This window comes from Bubalus bubalis, chromosome 2 (assembly GCF_019923935.1).
Source record: "Bubalus bubalis isolate 160015118507 breed Murrah chromosome 2, NDDB_SH_1, whole genome shotgun sequence".
In the NCBI taxonomy this organism is placed as follows: Eukaryota; Metazoa; Chordata; class Mammalia; order Artiodactyla; family Bovidae; genus Bubalus; species Bubalus bubalis.
This window is the reverse complement of record NC_059158.1, coordinates 146,992,978-147,017,610: the sequence shown is the minus strand read 5'-3', so window position 1 is coordinate 147,017,610 and position 24,633 is coordinate 146,992,978. Positions and strand designations below refer to the sequence as shown.

Here is a 24,633-nt window from a genome sequence, read left to right as displayed (position 1 = left end):
AATGCTCAAAACTTTAATCATATTCAAAATGAATATCATAAAATTCTACTTTTAAAATTATAATTACAAAGAATGTCTCCCTACTAATAACTGGCATAATCTTTAAGCAAATACAATGTCCAAATTGATATATAACTTTGTTTTTTAAATGCCTTTCAATACACAAAGTGATAATAAAATCTAAGTTGTTATTTCTCTCATGAAAAATAGAAATATTTCCCTTGATTTTTATCTAATTTGTAATTCTCATGATTCATTAGGCTTGCCAACATTTACTGTGTTACCTGCAGTCAATCACCCGGCCTTGGTGGTAGAAGGAAGTTGGGATGATCTCACCCTGAAGTTGACCAATACGTGGCGCTCGAGTAAGGTTGGTGCAGAGTAAAAATCCACAGAACACATCACTGAACATATTAAACAAAAAAGAACAAGACAGGAGGAATCAAACTGAAAAAATCAAAATTATTTGGTCCACAAATATTTAAAAATGGGAAATATTCCCTTTACTTCTAAATGAAAACTTTTGTTTAGATACTGTTGGTTGGTAAACTGCGCCTCCCCCACCGGCCCCCGCTTCCGAAAAGGATCAAAGCTTGTGTAAGGTAGTAAAGTAACCAGCTCTGAGAGATGGCTCATGACTGGTGTCAGAACCTATCATGACACCCTCATTCTCTACACCCAGTTACTGAGCCATGCCTCCTTCCCATCCTCCTGGAGCTAAGAGTGGCCCCTGGAATGTTGAGATGTGAAGAAAAGCCCAATAGGGAGTTGCTGGGGAGAATTTAATGCTCTGGACAGGCTTTTACAGCCTGACACGGAGAAGGTCTTTTGTTGCTACCCCTGCTTCCTGCTTTTGAATGCAGAACTTTTGCATTCACCTTGCAATAGTGAATTCACATGTAAAGATACAAAGTGAACATGCTAAGTATTACAGAGAAGAGAGGCAGAAATCATCTGGGTCCTTGGTGACATTGTTAAATGACTCACTCACCATGAGGACACCTACCTCCAGAGTATTTGTTAAGTAAACAATGAACTCCTTAAAAAATGTGCAAAGAATTGAAGTGGCATATCACACACATACAATCCATGTCCAGTAAATGCATGAAAATGTACTATTCCATTCATAAATGCAAATTAAAGCCACAATAATAAAGCAATTCACACCCAGCAGAATACATAAAACGTCTGATGACATCAAATGTTGGTGAGAATACAGTACAGTACAACAAAATGCTCTTATACAAATTATCAATGGTAGCATTTACTAGCAGAGAAGGCAATGGCACCCCACTCCAGTACTCCTGCCTGGAAAATCCCATGGATAGAGAAGCCTGGTAGGCTGTGGTCCATGGGGTCACGAAGAGTTGGACATGACTGAGCAACTTCACTTTCACTTTTCACTTTCATGCATTGGAGAAGGAAATGGCAACCCACTCCAGTGTTCTTGCCTAGGAGAATCCCAGGGACAGGGCAGCCTGGTGGACTGCCGTCTATGGGGTCGCACAGAGTTGGACACGACTGAAGTGACTTAGCAGCAGCAGCAGCAGCATTTGCTAGCACAACCATTTTAGAAAATAGTGTCATACCATCTAGTGACACTGAGAATATACATCCCCTATGACTTAGCAATTTTTCTTCCAGGAATGGACTTAGAAAAATATGTACAAATGAGAACTAAGTTACATGTACCAGAATGTTCACAGTAGCATGATTCCTAATAGCCAAGACATGGAAACAATCTAAATGTCTGTCAACACAAAATGGAGAAGGTATATACCTATAATTATGAATGAAAATGAAATAAAAGAATAATAAATATGAATCTACGGCTACACACACCATGGAAAACTCTCAAAATAATGAACTTCAGAAGCAAAATACAAAATAATACATGAAACATGATTCCTTTTATATAAAGCTACCAAAATTTTAGGCAAAGTAAACTGTTTAGGGCTGAAAACTTGAGCAGTATATGTCTAAAGAAAACTAAGAAAGCAACTGCCATAAAATTGAGGACAACAGTACCTTCAGGAGAGAGACAGGGGTTTTTAGAGTGAAGAATACATCCTGGGATGCACTGTTTCTTGATTCATAGAGGGGTTACATGAAAGTTCACTTTGCATTTATTTGGCAAAATGTATATTTGTGTGTGTATATATATATGTGTGTGTGTGTATGTGTATATATATATATATTTCCATGTTCAAGGTCAGGAGGGGCGGCAGCGAGGAGATACCCCTCGTCCAAGGTAAGAGAAACCCAAGTAAGATGGTAGCTGTTGCAAGAGGGGATCAGAGGGCAGACACACTGAAACCATAATCACAGAAAACTAGTCAATCTAATCACACTAGGACTACAGCCTTGTCTAACTCAATGAAACTAAGCCATGCCCTGTGGGGCCACCCAAGACGGGCAGGCATGGTGGAGAGGTCTGACAGAATGTGGTCCACTGGAGAAGGGAATGGCAAACCACTTCAGTATTCTTGCCTTGAAAACCCCATGAACAGTATGAAAAGGCAAAATGATAGGACACCGAAAGAGGAACTCCCCAGGTCAGTAGGTGCCCAATATGCTACTGGAGATCAGTGGAGAAATAACTCCAGAAAGAATGAAGGGATGGAGCCAAAGCAAAATCAATACCCAGTTGTGGACGTGACTGGTGATAGAAGCAAGGTCCAATGCTGTAAAGAGCAATATTGCACAGGAACCTGGAATGTCAGCTATATATGACAAACCCACAGCAAACATTATTCTCAATGGTGAAAAATTGAAAGCATTTCCTCTAAAGTCAGGAACAAGACAAGGGTGCCCACTTTCACCATTACTATTCAACATAGTTTTGGAAGTTTTGGCCACAGCAATTAGAGCAGAAAAAGAAATAAAAGAAATCCAAATTGGAAAAGAAGAAGTAAAACTCTCACTGTTTGCAGATGACATGATCCTCTACATAGAAAACCCTAAAGACTCCACCAGAAAATTACTAGAACTAATCAATGATTATAGTAAAGTTGCAGGATATAAAATCAACACACAGAAATCCCTTGCATTCCTATACACTAATAATGAGAAAACAGAAAGAGAAATTAAGGAAACAATTCCATTCACCATTGCAACGGAAAGAATAAAATACTTAGGAATATATCTACCTAAAGAAACTAAAGACCTATATATAGAAAACTATAAAACACTGCTGAAAGAAATCAAAGAGGACACTAATAGATGGAGAAATATACCATGCTCATGGATTGGAAGAATCAATATAGTGAAAATGAGTATACTACCCAAAGCAATTTATAGATTCAATGCAATCCCTATCAAGCTACCAGCGGTATTCTTCACAGAGCTAGAACAAATAATTTCACAATTTGTATGGAAATACAAAAAACCTCGAATAGCCAAAGCGATCTTGAGAAAGAAGAATGGAACTGGAGGAATCAACCTACCTGACTTCAGGCTCTATTACAAAGCCACAGTTATCAAGACAGTATGGTACTGGCACAAAGACAGAAATATAGATCAATGGAACAAAATAGAAAGCCCAGAGATAAACCCACGCACATATGGACACCTTATCTTTGACAAAGGAGGCAAGAATATACAATGGATTAAAGACAATCTCTTTAACAAGTGGTGCTGGGAAAACTGGTCAACCACTTGTAAAAGAATGAAACTAGAACACTTTCTAACACCGTACACAAAAATAAACTCAAAATGGATTAAAGATCTCAATGTAAGACCAGAAACTATAAAACTCCTAGAGGAGAACATAGGCAAAACACTCTCTGACATATATCACAGCAGGATCCTCTATGACCCACCTCCCAGAATATTGGAAATAAAAGCAAAAATAAACAAATGGGACCTAATTAACCTTAAAAGCTTCTGCACATCAAAGGAAACTATTAGCAAGGTGAAAAGGCAGCCTTCAGAATGGGAGAAAATAATAGCAAATGAAGCAACTGACAAACAACTAATCTCAAAAATATACAAACAACTCCTACAGCTCAACTCCAGAAAAATAAATGACCCAATCAAAAAATGGGCCAAAGAACTAAATAGACATTTCTCCAAAGAAGACATACAGATGGCTAACAAACACATGAAAAGATGCTCAACATCACTCATTATCAGAGAAATGCAAATCAAAACCACTATGAGATACCATTTCACACCAGTCAGAATGGCTGCGATCCAAAAGTCTACAAGCAATAAATGCTGGAGAGGGTGCGGAGAAAAGGGAACCCTCTTACACTGTTGGTGGGAATGCAAACTAGTACAGCCACTATGGAGAACAGTGTGGAGATTCCTTAGAAAACTGGAAATAGAACTGCCTTATGATCCAGCAATCCCACTACTGGGCATACACACTGAGGAAACCAGAAGGGAAAGAGACACGTGTACCCCAATGTTCATCGCAGCACTGTTTATAATAGCCAGGACATGGAAGCAACCTAGATGTCCATCAGCAGATGAATGGATAAGAAAGCAGTGGTACATATACACAATGGAGTATTACTCAGCCATTAAAAAGAATACATTTGAATCAGTTCTAATGAGGTGGATGAAACTGGAGCCTTTTATACAGAGTGAAGTAAGCCAGAAAGAAAAACACCAATACAGTATACTAACGCATATATATGGTATTTAGAAAGATGGTAACAATAACCCTATGTACGAGACAGCAAAAGAGACACTGATGTATAGATCAGTCTTATGGACTCTGTGGGAGAGGGAGAGGGTGGGGAGATTTGGGAGAATGGCATTGAAACATGTATAATATCATGTATGAAACGAGTCGCCAGTCCAGGTTCAATGCATGATACTGGTTGCTTGGGGCTGGTGCACTGGGACGACCCAGAGGGAGGGTATGGGGAGGGAGGAGGGAAGAGGGTTCAGGATGGGGAACACAGGTATACCTGTGGCGGATTCATTTCTATGTTTGGCGAAACTAATACAATGTTGTAAAGTTTAAAAAAAAATAAAATTAAATTAAAAAATATGCCAGCAAATTTGGAAAACTCAGCAGTGGCCACAGGACTGGAAAAGGTCAGTTTTCATTCCAGACCCAAGGAAAGGCAATGCCAAAAAATGCTCAAACTACCGCACAATTGCACGCATCTCACACGCTAGTAAAGTAATGCTCAAAATTCTCCAAGCCAGGTTTCAGCAATATATGAACCGTGAACTTCCAGATGTTCAAGCTGGTTTTAGAAAAGGCAGAGGAACCAGAGATCAAACTGCCAAAATCTGCTGGATCATCGAAAAAGCAAGAGAGTTCCAGGAAAACATCTATTTCTGCTTTCTTGACTATGCCAAAGCCTTTGACTGTGTGGGTCACAATAAACTGTGGAAAATTCTGAAAGAGATGGGAATACCAGACCACCTGACCTGCCTCTTGAGAAACCTGTATGCAGGTCAGGAAGCAACAGTTAGAACTGGACATGGAACAACAGACTGGTTCCAAATAGGAAAAGGAGTCCATCAAGGCTGTATATTATCACCGTGCTTATTTAACTTCTATGCAGAGTACATCATGAGAAATGCTGGGCTGGAAGTAGCACAAGGTGGAATCAAGATTGCCAGGAGAAATATCAATAACCTCAGATATGCAGATGACACCACCCTTACAGCAGAAAGTGAAGAGGAACTGAAAAGCCTCTTGATAAAAGTGAAAGTGGAGAGTGAAAAAGTTGGCTTAAAGCTCAACATTCAGAAAAGGAAGATCATGGCATCTGGTCCCATCACTTCCTGGGAAATAGATGGGGAAACAGTGGAAACAGTGTCAGACTTTATTTTTTTAGGCTCCAAAATCACTGCAGATGGTGACTGCAGCCATGAAATTAAAAGACGCTTACTCCTTGGAAGGAAAGTTATGACCAACCTAGATAGCATATTGAAAAGCAGAGACATTACTTTGCCAACAAAGGTTCATCTAGTCAAGGCTATGGTTTTTCCTATGGTCATGTATGGATGTGAGAGTTGGACTGTGAAGAAGGCTGAGCGCTGAAGAATTGATGCTTTTGAACTGTGGTGTTGGAGAAGACTCTTGAGAGTCCCTTGGACTGCAAGGAGATCCAACCAGTCCATTCTGAAGGAGATCAGCCCTGGGATTTCTTTGGAAGGAATGATGCTAAAGCTGAAACTCCAGTACTTTGGCCACCTCATGCGAAGAGTTGACTCATTGGAAAAGACTCTGATGCTGGGAGGGATTGGGGGCAGGAGGAGAAGGGGATGACAGAGGATGAGATGGCTGGATGGCATCACTGACTCAATGGACGTGAGTCTGGGTGAACTCCAGGAGTTGGTGATGGACAGGGAGGCCTGGCATGCTGCGATTCATGGGGTCCCAAAGAGTCGGACATGACTGAGCGACTTAACTGAACTGAACTGATATTTGTATATTAATCACTTTTCTGTTTCTATATTTCTCAATTTTTTTAAGTTAAAAAAATACATTTATTTTCCTTAACTCACTGGTGGCTGGATATTCTATTGCCAGATATTTGAAAGCTGTCTTCTACAATGATCTAAAGCAATGCCTCCCAACTTTCTGAAGTCACAGAGGCACAGAGAAATGATCAGATTTTTCTGTGACATTGACTTAATGAATGAAACCACAGACATCCAACCCCATAGGTTCTGACTAGTTTAGACTCCACTTCCTCCCTGGAACCTCAGAGACTGAACATCTCAAAACTTCTATAACTCAGTCACGAGACATCAGATGGGAAGCTCTGTTCTGTTATTTTGTTTTTTTTTGTTTGTTTGTTTGTTTGTTTTTAATTTTATTTTATTTTTAAACTTTACATAAAAATTTTAAAGAAGTCAAAAGATTTTTTGCCTCCAAAGGCCACATCCACCATCAAAGATTACATACAACTGCCAAGTTTCAAAAAGTACATTAGAGACCATTAATTAGATAAACAAAACTTCCCTTAAATCCTCCATCTGCTTGACAATGGGAGAAGAATCCCCATTGTTATGGAAGGAGAATGGAGGAGTTTGGTCTATCACATAATTATCCCAGAGACCCAAGTCAATGAGTTAACCTTAAAAAACTATTAAACTGCAATTTTAACTTTCCTCAACAAATCAAGGGAAAATATTACCAATGTGCTCTGAAGGCATCTCATTTCCTGAGTAGAGTGCTCAATAGGCACTGACTAGATACTTTTTGGCTTCCCTCCTAGTTCAGTTGGTAAAGAATAAGTCTGCAATGCAGGAGACCCCAGTTCGATTCCTGGGTTAGGAAGATCCGCTGGAAAAGGGAAAGGCTACCCACTCCAGTATTCTGGCCTGGAGAATTCCATGGACTGTATAGTCCATGGGGTCACAAACAGTGGGACACGACCAAGCGACTTTCACTTTCAGATACTTTTTAGAAGGGAAAATAAAACTTTAATACAGATATTAGCTATTTAATAAAATCAAATCGTGTTACATTTGAAAAATAATCAAATGTATGTTATTTCATTTTAAATGGCCCCCAAAATATAGACAGTCTACATCTTTTGCTTGCAGAATTCCTTATACTAGTACATTCATAGGCTTTTTGAAAGCAAAAGTAGAAAATCAAAACCCACGATTAATTTAAAATACCTTAGCAAAATATCTCTCCCAAACAAGCTTCAAGTAAAATACAGCATGTGAGAACTTTCCTGAATTTTACAGAAATGGTGTGTCTGTGCCACACAAACAGTTTAGTTCATAGTCATTTGTTTCTAGATATACGATCTTTTAAATTCATACTCTAAAATTTTGAGTAGTCAATTTATTAAAAAATCAGTAACATTTATTTTGTGCTCCCTGCACCAAGTCCACCCATTATGCGCCCAGAGACGGCCACTCACTGCTTGCTGCACTGGATCCATCGGTCTCCATCCTTCCCACAGTTGCCCTTCTCGGTGCCTTCCGTATTCAGCTTTTCATAACAGAATTTGTCAGACCCTGAAGCCTCTTTTGGAGACGAGCAAGAAAACAGAATTACTTTTAGTTCTCTTTGTTATCCATAACCAATACTGTGCCAGTAAATCTTAATAACTGTTGCTCCAGAAAAAGGAACAAATTCCTAATTTGTAGCACTTACCCATTTCCATGGTGTAAATCTCCACAGTGTAATACATGGCTAATTTTAAACTAAGAATGTGATGTCAATCGGCTTCTAAAATTCCTGAAAATTTCACCCATGGCTCTTGCAAGCTAAGACAGAACAGCTCAAACACACCGTTCTTTTTTAACTTGGGAGACAAATTTATTCCCAGTTCTTGTTGGTGGGTTTGAGGATGGGAGGTAGGATTAATCATCAGCAGGAATTACTGAAGTGACACCAAAAAAACTAATAAACATTCTTAACCCTGCTTTCTATTGGTATCAGGAAGCATTATAAAATCTGAGCTTGCTGAAATTTTGTTGGCATTTGGATTTTGATATTTCGACTTTTTTGAAAGACAAATATACCTCTATCATCTTTCCCTTGTCAAAACTGAACCATTGAAAGTAAATCTTTCAGTTAAATGATATTTGCCAAACACTAAATCACTTGTGCATGAGTCCTAGTCCCCTTGGGGTGCCTTCTTCTCCTGGTAGGTGACCCAGTCTTTGCCAGCAAGACAGAGCCATTTCTCTCTCTTCCAGTCTGGACCTCATTAACTGAAATTCACTGGCAAGACAATGAAAATGTCAGGAAGAGAATGTGTGTACTGACATGTAGGGAACATACTGAGAAAATGACCATGTACCCAAATCTCTGTCTGTATATCAGGAAGTACTTGTGTTTCACTTCAAACTGAGATAATCAATTACAGAATTAAAAAAGAAAAGAAAGCCTGGTACTTTCCTAGGATAAAAGAATGGAAAGCTACCTTGAAGTGGTGAATGGTAAATCCAAGGTATAAAGAAAATTACCCAAGTGGATTGATAATGAGCATGACCACCGCACTCAACCCAATCTCATCAAGTGGGCGTGCCATCTGTTCTGCCACAATCACGGAATAGCGCTGTTCAGTTCTGATGACAAGTCTTCAACGTCAGCAGTTGTTTGCTGTGGCTATGTGACTATGATTCACCATTCTCTTCAGCCTTTTCTAGTTTTTTTTTTTTCTTGTTTTAATCACTCCCAATCAGCAAGACTGGCAGCAAAGAAAACTAAGAGAAACCTGAGTGAGACCACCAAGCAGGAAACATGACCTACTTGTTCCCCAGATGTACTGACACTGGATGTCCCGGGTCTTGCACTCCCCGTTGTAGCAGCGGCCCTGAGGACAGAATGCATGTTGTAAGGTACAAGGAGCTGGTCCCATTTCCCCCCCGATTCTCAATGCAAGGTCTCCTTATTATTGTTTTAGACAAAGTTGGGTTTTTCGGGGTACCCTAGTATTTTCACAATGAAAATAAAACTCACAAACATCTTAAGAGACACAGAAGAATGAAAATTAAAATCTAAAACACAGAACAGACCTCACTGTACAGCTCAAGTCCAACTAATCATCTAAAATTTTATGGAAAACAAAAATGGGTGCATTTCTTTGAGTGACACCAAAATGATTTTTAGGTTTTTTTGTATGTGAATGCTTAGGTCATAACATAGCTTCAGGAAAAAAAAGCATTACCATATACTACCATGTTTTCCCATAATAGGCTAAAATGATTAAAGATAGTTACAACTCCATAAGTTAGATCTCTAATTCTTCAGCCATTACTTTTTTTCCCCACACTGTCAATCTGGACAGTTTGCACCCAGAGATAAATATATTTAGTATTTTATATGATATGAAACAACTCTGAGTTAGAAGACCAATGCAATAATTTCCTGTTGTTTGAGCTGCAATTTGCCATCAAAATTACATTCATCCAAAAAGAACCCCTGAAAACTGAGCCTTTCACAAAATCCCAGTTAAAACCTGTGGCCCAGCATACCTGATTTTGATTGCATGCATATCCATCTTGCTTATGAAGATTTGGTGGGCACTGAAAAATATATTTTTAGTTAACATTCAATATGTGAAGTACTTTCAGATTATTTGCACAATACATTAAAATGCAAAAAAATTTAAGGATGATTTTATTACTATTTGTAAATTGTGTGCTACACATCATTCATATCAGTAAAGTTTGAAATAAATGTAAAAAAAAAATACAACTTATAATTCGAAAAACACAAGTAACTCCTTAAACAGCTAATCCAAATTTATTCTCCAGTCATTGGTAAAAATGAATCAATCAGTCAAAGCAGTGGGTGCTTCTTATGTTTGTTTTCCATGAGATGCACTAGAATAATTTACGTTCACTTGCCCACAAAGTTCAAAAGAGAAGGGATTAAAATGGACAATGAAGGGAACAAATCAGCTTGTTACACAGGAGTGGATACGTTCAGGAACTAATTTACAAGACCTCATTCAGCTCTATGAAAATGTCAGATCTGCATGTGACACCCATGACAGTCACCTCCATGCCACATTACTGAAAAAGAAATAACCAGCCCTTCAATAAAAGTGCTATATCTCCATTACATTTCTCACCTCTCAAACTATAGACTTGTTAAAACAACTGTGACGTGATAGTTCTTTCTTTTTCCAGGTCTATTTATCAAATAGTTTTTTTTTTTAAGTACATTTCAATTTTCCCTAACATTATCCTGGATAATTCATATTTTTACTCTCTCTTCATCTTATTTATCACATTTAAGAGAGCTAAAAAAAAAAAAGTTCAAGTCAAAGGCTCTGCTACAGCATTCAAAACAAATACTAAAAGGGGAAAAAAAAGCCCACAGTTGCAGTAAGTGAATAAGAAACATAGCAATACCCTGTGAGGTCCTCCTTTGATTTTCACCTTCTCAGTAAATGACAGTCCCACTCTCCCAGTTGCCCAGGCCCCAAACCAGGGAGTCATCCTGTGTTCCTCTCTTTTATTCACACTCTCTTTCTAGTCCATCGACAAATCCTGGTAGCAATATCTTCAAATATAATTACAATCTGACCACTTTCCTCCATCTCCACCCCTAACAGCTGGTCAAACCCAAAACTATCTTCTCATCTGATGATGCAACCACCTCCAACCGATTTCCCTTCATCCCCTCTAGTCTCCTTATAGGTGACAGAGCTACCAGAGTGTCCCTTTAAAAACCTAAACCACATCATGTTGCTCTTCTGCTAATGGCTTCCCAGTCTACTTACTGGTCTTCCAAATTCGTGATCTGCTCCCTACCTGACCTCATCCCTACCTAACCTCACATGAATGTACCAGCCACGCTGTCAACCCATGGTCTTTGTTCTTGCTCTTCTTCCAAGCTTTCCCGCAGATTTCCGCCCAGCTTGTTCTCTCAATTTTTTTAGGACTTTGCCTGAACATCAGCATTTCAGAGAAGCCTTCTTTAACTATGTCCTCCAAAACCATAAACTCCTCCCCCATTTTAGCATCCTCTGCTCCCCATTCACTCTTTTACTTATCACCAAACTTTCACCTATCTCTGCTCAGTCAGTTCAGTTGTTCAGTTGTATCCAACTCTTCACGACCCCATGGACTACAGCATGCCAGGCTTCCCTGTCCATCACCAACTTTTGGAGCTTGCTCAAACTCATGTCCATCAAGTCGGTGATACCATCCAACCATCTCAACCTCTGTCATCCCCTTCTCCTCCTGCCTTCAATCTTTCCCAGCATCAGGGTCTCTTCCAATGAGTCAGTTCTTTGTATAGGGTAGCCAAAGTATTGGAATTTCAACTTCAGCATCAGTCCTTCCAATGAATATTCAGGACTGATTTCCTTTCGGATTGACTGGTTTGATCTCCCTGAAGTCTAAGGGACTCTCAAGAGTCTTCTCCAACACCACAGTTCAAAAGCATCAATTGTTTGGCACTCAGCTTTCTTTATAGTTCAACTCTCACATCCATACATGACTACTGGAAAAACCATAGCTTTGACTAGATGGAAGTTGGTTGATAAAGTAATGTCTCTGCTTTTTAATATGCTGTCTAGGTTGGTCATAGCCTTTCTTCCAAGGACCAAGCATCTTTTAATTTCATGGCTGCAGTCATCATCTGCAGTCATTTTGGAGCCCAAGAAAATAAAGTCTCTCACTGTTTCCATTGTTTCCCTATCTATTTGCTATCAAGTGATGGGACCAGATGCCGTGATCTTAGTTTTCTGAACGTTGAGTTTTAAGCCAATTTTTTCACTCTCCTCTTTCACTTTTATCAAGAGGCTCTTTAGTTCTTCACTTTCTGCCATAAGGGTGGTATCTGCATATCTGAGGTTATTGATATTTCTCCCAGCAATCTTTTTTCAAAATTAATTCATTAATTTTAATTGGGGGCTAATTACTTTACAATGTTGTGGTGGTTTTTGCCATACATTGACATGAATCAGCCACAGTGTTAATGTGTGTCTCCCGGCAATCTTGATTCCAGCTTGTGCTTCTTCCAGCCCGTCGTTCCGCATGATGTACTCTGCATATAAGTTAAATAAGCAGAGTGACAATATACAGCCTTGACGTACTCCTTTCCCGATTTGGAACCAGTCTGTTGTTCCATGTCCACTTCTAACTGTTGCTTCTTGACCTGCATTCAGATTTCTCAGGAGGCAGGTCAGGTGGTCTGGTATTCCCATCTCTTGAAGAATTTTCCACAGTTTGTTGTGATCCACACAGTCAAAGGCTTTGTTTACTGCCCCCTTCCTGATGCAGTTTGTCTACTGCTCCCATCCTAATGCAAGCTCCATGCAGGCAGGGATTTTCTGTCCTTGCTCCCTCCCTGGCACCTAGAACAAAGCTGGGCTCAATTATTATTGAGAAGGTGCTCAATGACTAGTGACTGACTGAGAAAATAAATAAACGACCTGCACAGATACAATTATTTTATTCTGCAGTATCAAGCTGTTTATCAAGGTCACAACAGAAAGATAATAGAACTAATTGAGAATTGCTAAGAAGCAGTAACTTATCAAGGAACACATTGAGATTAAAGGAACTATTTTAGAATTACTAAGAAGCAGTAACTTATCAAGGAACACATTGAGATTAAAGGCTTTGGTTCTACAGCTTTCTAAAGAACAACCAATTTTCATACCAGTTTTCATTCAACCTTATGGTAACTATTCAAAAGATGTAATTATCAGCATGAGAACTTGGTTTACTGGACCAGCTGCACAAAAACAGAGATTCCCTATGGTCTCTTTCATTCATCCAAATCACTCAAAACACCATCATTATCTTATTAATCAACTAACAGTAATTACTTACTCCAAGGTGAACGCAACCACACTGAACCAAAATGCAAAAGAAATGTCATTTGCTGAATACACACATCAGGGAGGGTCTAAACTTAACTTGTCATATTTGACTTTTGTGATGTTTCAACAGGAGAAAACTAGTAGGATTTGAGAAAATTCAAAAAGCTCTCATAAACTGTCATAACTACATGGAAGAAGATTTCTAATCTATTTTCAGTTTAGGCTAATAAAAGCCAGTTGTTTAACACTGAAATGTTTAACAAAGGAAATTATCAAATGTCTATTGTTCTTTGGAGACATTTAAAATAGAAGAACCATAAATCTGTGTACTTTATTCTGCTTATGAGCACAGCTCTGGATTCGGTCTCTAAATGCCATTTGAGGGACTTCCCTGGTGGTTCAGTGGTTAAGAATCTGACTTCCAGTGCAGGGGAAAGTGAAAGTGAAAGTGAAGTCATGTCCGACTCTTTGCGACCCCGTGGACTGTAGCCTACCATGCTCCTCCGTCCATGGGATTTTCCAGGCAAGAGTACTGGAGTGGGTTGCCAGGGGACATGGGTTCAATCCCTGTTCTTGGAACTAAGATCCCACATACCACAGGGCAACTATGCCTGCATGCCTCAACTAGAGACACAGCCAAAAATAAAAAAAATATATAAAAAATAATACTGATAAATAAATGCCATTTTTACACTGTGCAGGAAGGTCCAACTGAGGCTAGCTTCCACAGTGCAATAGCCTTTAAATGTGCTTATTTTAAGTTGTGTTATACTCCCATTTTGATGACATATTTTATAGTTTTTAACAAAACATATTTCCCATATTTTTCAAAAATATCTTTATTAGATCATCCAGATTGTTTGCCCAGAATGTCTCTCAGTTCCACGTCTTATTCTCTTTTAAATTGCGAATTTAAAAGCAGCTCAGAAGCATCAGTAAATGCTAATATAAAAAATAAGCAGAAATATACTGTGAAATAAAAGCAATAAATACATAATGTCACCAAAAGTACTGATTTTCAGAGATGCACAGATTCTGAGACATCCCATTTTAATTATTATTAGTATCAATTAAATTCAAAGTTTCCTGCTTCTTTCAAAACAGAAGAATTACTGTGTGTTGGGGATCGGGGTATGGTGGAATTTAACTCCCTCTCTTCCACTTATCTAGTTCAGGTTCCTTCTGGTCAGAGAAGGGAATTGTTACTAAAGGAACATGCTATTCTAATATGTCACTGAGCATTTAACAGTACAATTTTCACCTTGGGACATGAATTAAAAAGAATATTTTAAAATTTTAAATAAAATATTAGATTGAACAAGGACCCTTATTATAAAGGGTAAAGCCTATGACAATTCAGGAGTTAAAGGCTGAAATGGAAAAACTATACTTTTATACTTTGGCCACCTGATGCGAAGAACTGACTCACTTGGAAAGAACCTGATGCTGGGAAAGATTGAAGGTGGGAGGAGAAGGGGACGACAGAGGATGAGATGGTTGGATTGCATTACCGACTTGATGCCCATGAGTTTGAGTAAACTCCAGGAGTTGGTGATGGACAGGGAGGCCTGGCATGCTATAGTCCATGGGGTCGTGAAGAGTTGGATAAGACTGAGCACTGAAATGAACTGATACTTTTAAAAGAACTGAACACACAAAACCAAAACCATATACGATGGATATAAAAACAGCCTCATTCAACAAAACTAAAATTATAACTCAGTGAAATAGTGTATCAGAAATGTCATTATTCTTGTCATAAATCACAGAATCCACAGTTCTTACATACTGCCACTATATTATTTAAAAATTGCAAAGAAATCAATTTATGTATTTATATGTAAGGACAGATATGCATAAAAATCACAAAAGGATAGCCTGAATACAGTTCACTATACCATAACCTTTGTACTATATCCATTTGAATCAAGCCTCAGAATATATACATCAAAACCTTTCAAAAGGTTAATTAGGAAATTTTGTTTTCCTCTCATGTTTCTTTCCAGGGAGGAGAACTCAGTGTTATTCCAGTTACTCTCTCCTCCTGTGCTCACTTCTCCAAGCAGGTATAGCAATTGACAGGTTGATGGATAAACTTCAGAAGAATAACTCCGCATTCTGGCTCAGTTCTGCCATCTTCTCTTGCCTACTCACATAATTCATCCTCTCTCTACTGCTCCTCCATGGCATACAAGGCAAGGGCCACCTTTGCAAGGAGAGGTCATTCCAGGCCCAATCATGTCAATAATCTGTTAATACAGCCTAAATCCGGGATCTGTAAAGAGGCCCATTTAGCCCTCACACTGAGCTATGACTTTCAACTTGGCTCTTTGCAATAACAAAAATAATATTTTAGTTTCTAGCTACACTCTATCAGGAACCCCATGTAAATCACAATACCTGGCAATAGGTAATTCTGCTCTTGAGAAACTTACCCTAAGTTGCTAACTCCAAACAAGAAACACTCTTTAAAATGCATAGAGGGACTTCCCTGGTGGTCCAGTGGTTAAGACTCTGCCCTTCCTATGCAGGGAGGGGAGCAGGTTTGATCCCTGGTCAGGGAACTAAAAGCCCATATGCCAGAAAAAAAAAATTTTTAATACAAAGAGATTTATAGCCTTATTAATGATAATAATGAAATGCTGCCACCAATCTAAATATTCACCACTGGATGTAGAAGTGACTGGTAAATCCACATGGCTGACTTTCATGCAACTGTAAAGGGAATATTTATAAAAACTGTATCATAGCATGGGAAAATGCTGTTGAAGTAACGTCAGAATAAAATTGAAGGTAGGATGAAGTCGAAAATTCTTACCAAGCCCCTACGCCTGACTCCTGACTTCTTCCCTGAATCATTTCCACTATTTCCCAGCTATCCCTGCTTCCATTCCATCTCTTGAAGAAGCCATGCTTCTGTACTCACTGGGTTTCATTAATTTATTAGCCTTTCTAACCCAGCAGAATGCAAGCCTGGGAAGAGCAAGGAGTTGCCTATTTTGATTCCTCCCAAAGCCTGGCATTCAAAGCAGTGCTTGAGACACAGCAGGGGCTCCACAAATATTCATTTGAATGACAAAGACTTAAAACAACACGATGTAAATGTTTAAAAACATAAAAAGTAAAGAAGGAATGCCGAAAGGCAATCTTAATGACAATGCAATAATTTTAACATGAAGAAGATCATGCCAAGTGTGTGGGCCATGAAGCCAGCGCTTCATACATAAATGGAGAGATGGTGAGAGACTGAGGACTTCTGCCCCCAATCCCACTTCACTACAGCAGTGCCACGCTTTCAGATTTCTACACTGAGCTTCTGTCCAGAATTTTGTTAAAAGAAAGGGTTTTGTGGCTCAAAATAGTACCATTAGTGCTTTATCAGTGTGAGCCTACTGTTTTAGATGTGGGGACCAGAACATTGCTGATACATACAACTATACCAATTAATTGGATATAAGCAATAATAAAGCAAATTAATTATACAGGGGAAATTTGGAAGATAACAGATTTTTTAGGCCCAATAAATATTCCTAAAATAAAAGCATAGTGGGAGCTAGAAACTACTAGAAAACAGAACAAAACAAAACCAAAAACCCCAAAAGAACCAAATCATTTTCACACATGTAATTCAAATTGAAAGCATTATAATATGTATTTGCAAATAAGACGCATTACCTAAAACTCAGTTTGCCATACCTGGCCAGAGTCTCCAGTACAATATTCAGTAATATCACACCCATTCACAGCATCCCGACATTCATATCCTCGTGGCTGAAACTGCAAATCAAAACTCAATATTAAGAACCAGTATTAATATTTCAAGAGTCAGTATTCTTGTATTCACCAGAAAGCATGACATCCTTTCATAACCCCTGCCAAACTCTTTTTATGAATCAGCAAGGTAGTTTCAGAATAGAGATAATGCCCCAAAACCACTCTCTGTAGTAAATATGAATCATTAACCAAGGCATTAAATGTTCAGATTTCAAAATCTGCTATCTCAGAGTATTATGTTTGGAAAACACTGTGATAGCAATTATGTAAAGAAGACACACTGGTGTGGCTGAAGACAAAAGAACTAAACACTAAAATATAAATATAAATGTTTAGGACCTCTCTGAAGGCTGATATACACACCCAATCTGCACCAATTTATCTATTAGCTTGGATACTAGTCTTGCTTTAGCTAAATATATACAATCAGATTTCAATTAATTCATATGCATTCCCTTCAGTGATGCCAGTGAATGACTGCTGAATACAAGACATTTTGTTTGTCTAGGAGAGCGGTTGGTAAAAGATGAAGGAAAGAGTCCATCATTTTCAAGCAATTTATAATTTGCTTGGGAACATAAGGCAAGAAAATCTAAGCTGGAATCTTGTAGAATACCACATGCCTAATACCCCTTTGGTATTGAATGAAGTTAAATCATATTATTTTCTGGTTTTAAAAAAATTAGGAATATTATAGAATGAGAAAAACAAAGATTTTAAAAATGACTTTTTAAAAATTAACCAGAGGTTTCCAAAGATAGAACTATATTTCCACACAAACAAAAGGTGTGCATATACACATATAAACTTACATACATATATTACTTCCTTATCTGGCTCGTTTGCCTTTCTGCTGCTGCTGCTGCTAAGTCGCTTCAGTCATGTGCGACTCTGTGCGACCCCATAGATGGCAGCCCACCAGGCTCCCCTGTCCCTGGGATTCTCCAGGCAAGAACACTGGAGTGGGTTGCCATTTCCTTCTCCAGTGCATGAAAGTGAAAAGTGAAAGTGAAGTCGCTCAGTCATGTCCAACTCTTCGCAACCCCATGGACTGCAGCCTACCAGGCTCCTCCATCCATGGGATTTCCCAGGCAAGAGTACTGGAGTGGGTTGCCATTGCCTTCCCGTTTGCCTTTCTAAGGGATTTTAAAAATCAAATGTGAAAATATAAGGACTAGGTTTTATGCTCAGGCTCTAAAATAAATTAGGATGAGTTTTAAAGGAAAAGTTTGTTAGTGGGACATATTACGAAAAAGACCACAGAAGTTGTCCCTCTTCTATTCAACCATTTAACTTGGTTTTCACCCATGTTAGTAGGGCAATTGCCAATGTTTATTTTGGAAGGATTATAGGTATATTTTCTTAGGGAGGTACTGGAGAATAGGATTATTGGTTGTTGTTCAGTCACCCAGTCATGTCCAACTCTTTGCCACCCTATGGACTGCAGCACACCAGGCCTCTCTGTCCCTCACCATCTCCCAAAGTTTGCCCAAGTTCATGTCCATTGCATCAATGATGCCATCCAGCCATCTCATCCTCTGACACCCTCTTCTCCTTCTGCCTTCAATCTTTCCCAGCATCAGGGACATTTCCAGTGAGTCAGCTGTTCGCATCAGATAACCAAAATACTGGAGTTTCAACTTCAGTATTAGTCTTTTCAACGAGTATTCAGGGTTGATTTCCCTTAAGATTGACTAGTTTGATCTCCTTGCTGTCCAAGGGTTTGTTGGTAGTGAATTATAACAAAGATAACTGTAGTAACTCACAGAATTTGGGTAGATTTATTGATTCAATAAAATTGCTGGGCTAATACACAGTGTCCATCAACAAAAGTGTGGCAAGCTGTACAAATACTCAAGGTACACATTGCAATATTTGGCTAATATGTCATTGATAAGAGAGATGAAACTTTCAGAGAACTCACAAGACACGAGGTATTATTGCAGCAAGGCCCATCGCTGCAGTGGGCCCCATTGGAGAGAGAGCATTTCTTACAGCACAGTCCATAGCATTCCTAGAGAAAACACTTCATGTGAGTAAGTGAGGAAACCCACCCACTGGTCATTCTATATTTTCTCCACATGTGACATGCATTATTCACATGAGGAGATGTATATAATGGTAAGCAAATATTTTAGGAAAGAATTAATCATTTTAGTGGTAGATTCCTTCCTGCTATACTTCTCAGCAAAGTATCTTCTAAGAAAGGACTTTTGTACCAATGCTATGCTAAGTCACTTCAGTTGTGTCCAACTCTGTGTGACCCCATAGACGGCAGCCCACCAGGCTTCCCCGTTCCTGGGATTCTCCAGGCAAGAACACTGGAGTGGGTTGCCATTTCCTTCTCCAATGCATGAAAGTGAAAAGTGAAAGTGAAGTCGCTCAGTCGTGTCCGACTCTTAGCGACACCATGGATTGCAGCCTAACAGGCTCCTCTGTCCATGGGATTTTCCAAGCAAGAGTACTGGAGTGGGGTGCCATACCAAAGAGTAAGCTTATTTTTTAGCAGGCATCCTACCCTCGGTTAGCTCTATTATAATTTTAATATTCAATCTAGCTTTACAAAGACAAAAATATTGCACAACACAGAAGGAATTTTCATAAGTTGGTACAACTTGTCTGAGATGAATATGAGCCATGAATTTTTAAGAGATATGAATTTGATTAGAAGAATGTGTTAGGTTTCTTCAGACAGAGCCATAAGGACGTGTTTAATTCTAAAATGTCTGAGCTAGGATTAAGCATTGATGAGAGAGTTCAGAAATAAAGGTAGTGAGGCCACAGTGAATGATGAGGTAGACTTCTCACTAATGCTATTGCTGTTTGCTCTGGGTAGAAGACGTGCTGAAAGTAGAAAAGATTTCTTATACTTACCACATGGATACCACAATCACACTCCTCCCCAGCTTCTACGTATCCATTTCCACATTCTGTGGGCTCAAATAGCTGAAAGAGGTTAGAAAGATAAAGGGAGAACATTTCAATTTATCACAGAAAATCAATTTTCCAGTTAGGTTATATACACACCCTATAATCAGCTATCACATGATATTCCTCTATGACCTATTGTTATGGCATCTTACAAATTTATCTGTGTGAGAAACACTGTTCATTTATTAATAACACTTCTAAAAAACATATTTTAAATGGAGGTACTATGTCTTGGAGGATTCTCTGGTGGTGGGCTCCAGAGATGACCTCTACCATTAGTTACTTTTTATAGAAATAAGCTGTCAAGATGAATAGATCACTTTTCATATTTACTAATGGAGTTAAAATGCATCTCTAATAAGACTCACAGGTACCTAATTTCTGACTTATATCCAGACAGCTGAGAAGATATAAAAACTGTCAAAAAGATAAAAATGCTTCAGTCACAGCTAAAGGTGATATATGCCATCAAGTAAATGCAAATAAACTTAGGGGAAAAGTGTTGCTGGAAATCCATGCCCATCATTGTCACTGAAAAGAAAATTGCACCATCTGAACCATATTAGGCAAACATGTAGGCATATGCACAGAGTGTAGAAATTTCTCAATCATTCCTGGAGTGATGGAAGAGTCAAATTCCTAGAATAATCCACCCTCCTAAAGCTATGAACTTGATTGCCAAATAAACTATATTACAGATCAGTTGTTCAGGCAACTGATTATTTATGAGAAACATTTCCATTTCCCATTACCAGGGGCAAGATTTTTCTGTGTATGTCCACTACACTCAGGTGAAGACTGGAACAGGGCATTCCAATCCAGATGTTCAGAGTCAGGTATCTGAGAGAGAGCAGCACACACCCAAGGAAGGACTGCCTCCCACTGAGTCCACCCAAGGAAGACCCGATCTTCCTTCTGCTTCCAGGAGGAACGCTGCTATAAAAAGCAAGGAAGGTTTCCAGGATACTTGGGTGGGGCTTCCCCATGGGAAAATCCAATGACTAAAATCAACAGTCCTCATTTCTGTGATATTCTGATCAGCAGAGAGGAGAAAAGACAAAGGCAGACTAGAACATGATCGCTCTTTGTATCAGGACTCCCACGTAAACCACTACTAGATTTCATTCCTAGGACTCTTCTTCCATCTGGAGACAGGTCACTGTTACAAATCAGATGGCAAACATGACAGCTGAGAAGGTTCCCAGAGAACAGAAAAGATGTCCATAGATAATGTGAAAATAACACATAAAACATGCGTGTGTGTGTGTGTGTGTGTGTGTGTGTGTGTGTGTGTATCCATTGACTATAACACTTGGGGAAAAGTCGGTTCTTTCATGTGTGTTAGTCGCTCAGTCATGTCTGACTCTTTGCAACCCCATGGACTATAGCCCACCAGGCTCCTTGTCCATGGAATTCTCCAGGCAAGAATATTGGAGTGGGTTCCCATTTCCTTCTCCAGGGGATCCTCATGCATATATATATATATACATCCGTGACTATAACATTTGGAAAAAAGTCCGTTCTTTCATACATGCATATAAACCATCCCACTGTAATCCACAGGGGCTTTTAAAAAATTATCCCAATATGTCATTTAAAAAGACAGAATTCCATATTCACTAACTGCTAAAATTGAAGACATATAGGTACTTTTTAATTTAGTCTCCACGTTATTGGAATACTTTCCTTTGTACTCTCAGGCAATCTCAGAAATCTAATGATGGATCCTTATACACACACTAGAGCTCTTAGTATTTCCAAACAACTCAGTGTTGTTTCCTCAGGCGTGATGCTTATAATTAGCTGGTGAGCTGTAAGGCAGGTAAAATTAGCCATGTACTTTGCAATTCATAAATGCCAGCAGCTCACATTAATTCATTATTACTCACTGCACCTGTTTTAAACACTCTGAAGCTGTCAAATTTCTGTTGCACTGAGATCAGTGCCATGAAAGGCAGGCAACTGAGTTTAATGATGCAAGGTCACTTTAAAATTCCTGTTTCTTTTTCTGCAGCCTTGCTGAGATTTTATACAGATGTCAGGCATCAGAGTATCAGCCTTAACTTGGCAGTATCACTTAATTATGGGGATGGGAATAAATTATTCTGTCAGTTATCCACATCAGTCACTGTTTTCTTTTTAAAAGCTAACATGACTTCACTGCTCTCTCAATTGCAGAGCATTAAATATTTTGCAGAGCAATGGACTGTATTTGACTCATGATGTAGTGTCTTAAAAGGAAATATGAAATGTGCAATGTTAGAATGTCTATGGCATCTGCTAATTTGCACCAGTCCTGTCTTTTTGCCTTTAAGCAACTTCGTTTGGAATGATTCTGCTATAGGTCTACAGTCCCAGATCCAAAAGCCCGGGAGCTTAAGAATTCTGGCATTGCTGGATTTTAGAAAAGTATGATGCATTTACTATGTTCTGCAAAAGAGCCCTGAAAAGCCTGGTATACAGCCTAGAATTGAACACACATTGACATTTCTGCAATAAGATTTATGAATATTTACACTATGAGGGTTAAATAAAATTTTTCAGTTCAGGACAAATTTTACTGTCCACTATGTTTCCTGCAAATTCATAAAAAAAATATCCAATCTTCAGAGCTTTTGAATGAAGGAATTGTGGATAAGAGGTTGTTGCATTGTATACATTAATAGTAATGAAATGTCATTGACAAATGGACCTTCTCAAGTAAAGAAATACATACATACAAATATGCATGTATGTATGCATAAGATCCATAAATACTTTGGGTCATTTTTTTTTTGGCTAGTTGATATTAGCAATGCTTTCTATCTGGGAGAATGGACCATTCCTCTCCTCCCTCCAAAAAAAGAAAGAAAGAAAAGCCAATAAATTATTTATACCCCTAGAGAAAATGTCAAAGGGAAACAGAATTTTTGTCAGAGTAATGGTAATTACTAAAGGAATATATCTTACTAAATTACTAAAGTAATGTATCTTAATCTAACTCACTATCTCGTGGCAGCAGGATAAAGACCCTAACATGAGAACTTCAAGATACTTTAATTGAAGGATTGTCTGTCTGTTTTTTATAGGGGAGGACTGAAAGGAGATACAACCAGCACTGAAACACCAGAGTTTCAAAACAGTGAAGCTGTGGTCTTGTCATTCATTGAAACAAGACTCACTTTTCAACATGATGAAGCCTTTTATAACTAAACATTAATCTGATTGGAAAGAAAACTGCTTTCCAAAACAAGTATCTGACGTTTGGCATATTTCCACCGTTAAAATAAAAAAAATTAAAAAAAAAGGAGAAATAAGCACACTTTCTAAGTTACTAACCTTTGTTGGCCTGTTGAAAAGACAGGCTCCACCCCCTCTCAGTAAAAAGTCTCTGTATTCCAAAATACTGCACTTTGAGAACTTTCTGGAATGAGATACCCTGAGAAAATAAACAATCAATTATATAAATAATTTACCCAAAACAGTCATCAAAGAAGAAAATTAAAACCTTTGAATTAGAACAAAAGGATCACTCTGGATTCACATGAAGTGAAGTAGCTCATTTGTGTCCGACTCTGCGACCCCATGGACTGTAGCCTACCAGGCTCCTCCGTCCATGGGATTCTCCAGGCAAGAGTACTGGAGTGGGTTGCCATTTCCTTCTCCAGGGGATCTTCCCGACCCAGGGATTGAACCCTAGGTCTCCCATGTTGCAGGCAGACGCTTTACCGTCTGAGCCACCAGGGAAACCACCAGGGATTCACGTGATTCTACACAAATTTCGCAAGGCACTTATGTTCAAACTGTCAAATAAGTATGTGTGCTAGAGCCTGTAAAAATAGAAATCCAAAGGAAGTCACAGATTTGGGAGGCTAGGTTACAACCTCCTTAGCAGTCAAGCCCTTTTGTGCTCAGACTTGGTTTTTTGAGAAGTTCATCCCAAAACTTCATCTAGGCTGTAGAAATGTGGTCACTTTTATTTGCTCTGTCTCAATAAAGATAGAGAAGGCAATGGCAACCCACTCCAGTACTCCTGCCTAGAAAATCCCATGGACGGAGGAGCCTGGTAGGCTGCAGTCCATGGAGTCGCTGAGTCAGACATGACTGAGCGACTTCACTTTCACTTTTCACTTTCATAAATTGGAGAAGGAAATGGCAACCCACTCCAGAGTTCTTGCCTGGAGAATCCCATGGATGGCGGAGCCTGGTAGGCTGCCGTCTACGGTGTTGCACAGAGTCCGACATGACTGATGCGACTTAGCAGCAGCAGCAGTAAAGATAGGGCTTCCCTGGTGGTGCTAGTGGTAAAAAACCCACCTTCCAATGCAGATGTAAGAGACGTGGTTTAGATCCCTGAATAAGGAAGATCCCTGGAGGAGGGCATGGCAACCCACTCCAGTATTCTTGCCTGAAGAATCACATGAACAGAGTAGCCTGGCAGGTTATAGTCCATGGGGTCACACAGAGTTGGACACGACTGAAGCATTTAGCATGTACATAGTAAAGATAAGCACTTTCTTTTTTTTGCCTCTGAACTAAATAAAAGGAACTTAGGAACCTATAAGATTTTACCTTGGAGGAGGGAATTGTAAGAGTCAATTGATTAAAAATGTTACATTGCAGGCTTTAGCAACAGAACTAAAAGGAAACCCTAAAGAGATGTGTTAGACTATGTATGTTTTTATATGTATATATACACAATCAAACCAGAATTAGGGTAAGC

The 24,633-nt window shown here is 38.9% G+C and overlaps 1 protein-coding gene across 6 annotated transcripts in view; it reads right to left on the bottom strand.

Moving 5' to 3' along the window:
- Window positions 1-24,633, bottom strand: part of ADAM23 (ADAM metallopeptidase domain 23) — a 200,263-nt gene that overhangs the window by 28,583 nt on the left and 147,047 nt on the right. For all 6 annotated transcript variants that reach the window (XM_045164558.1, XM_045164561.1, XM_045164560.1 and 3 more), the window contains exons 15-22: window positions 23,250-23,349; window positions 19,875-19,946; window positions 18,925-19,014; window positions 16,923-17,003; window positions 9,919-9,969; window positions 9,194-9,257; window positions 7,854-7,959; window positions 285-404 (exon numbers count right to left, since the gene is read on the bottom strand). In XM_045164558.1, the coding sequence (XP_045020493.1) occupies window positions 285-404; window positions 7,854-7,959; window positions 9,194-9,257; window positions 9,919-9,969; window positions 16,923-17,003; window positions 18,925-19,014; window positions 19,875-19,946; window positions 23,250-23,349 (684 nt within the window). The remainder of the gene's footprint in view (window positions 1-284; window positions 405-7,853; window positions 7,960-9,193; window positions 9,258-9,918; window positions 9,970-16,922; window positions 17,004-18,924; window positions 19,015-19,874; window positions 19,947-23,249; window positions 23,350-24,633) is intronic.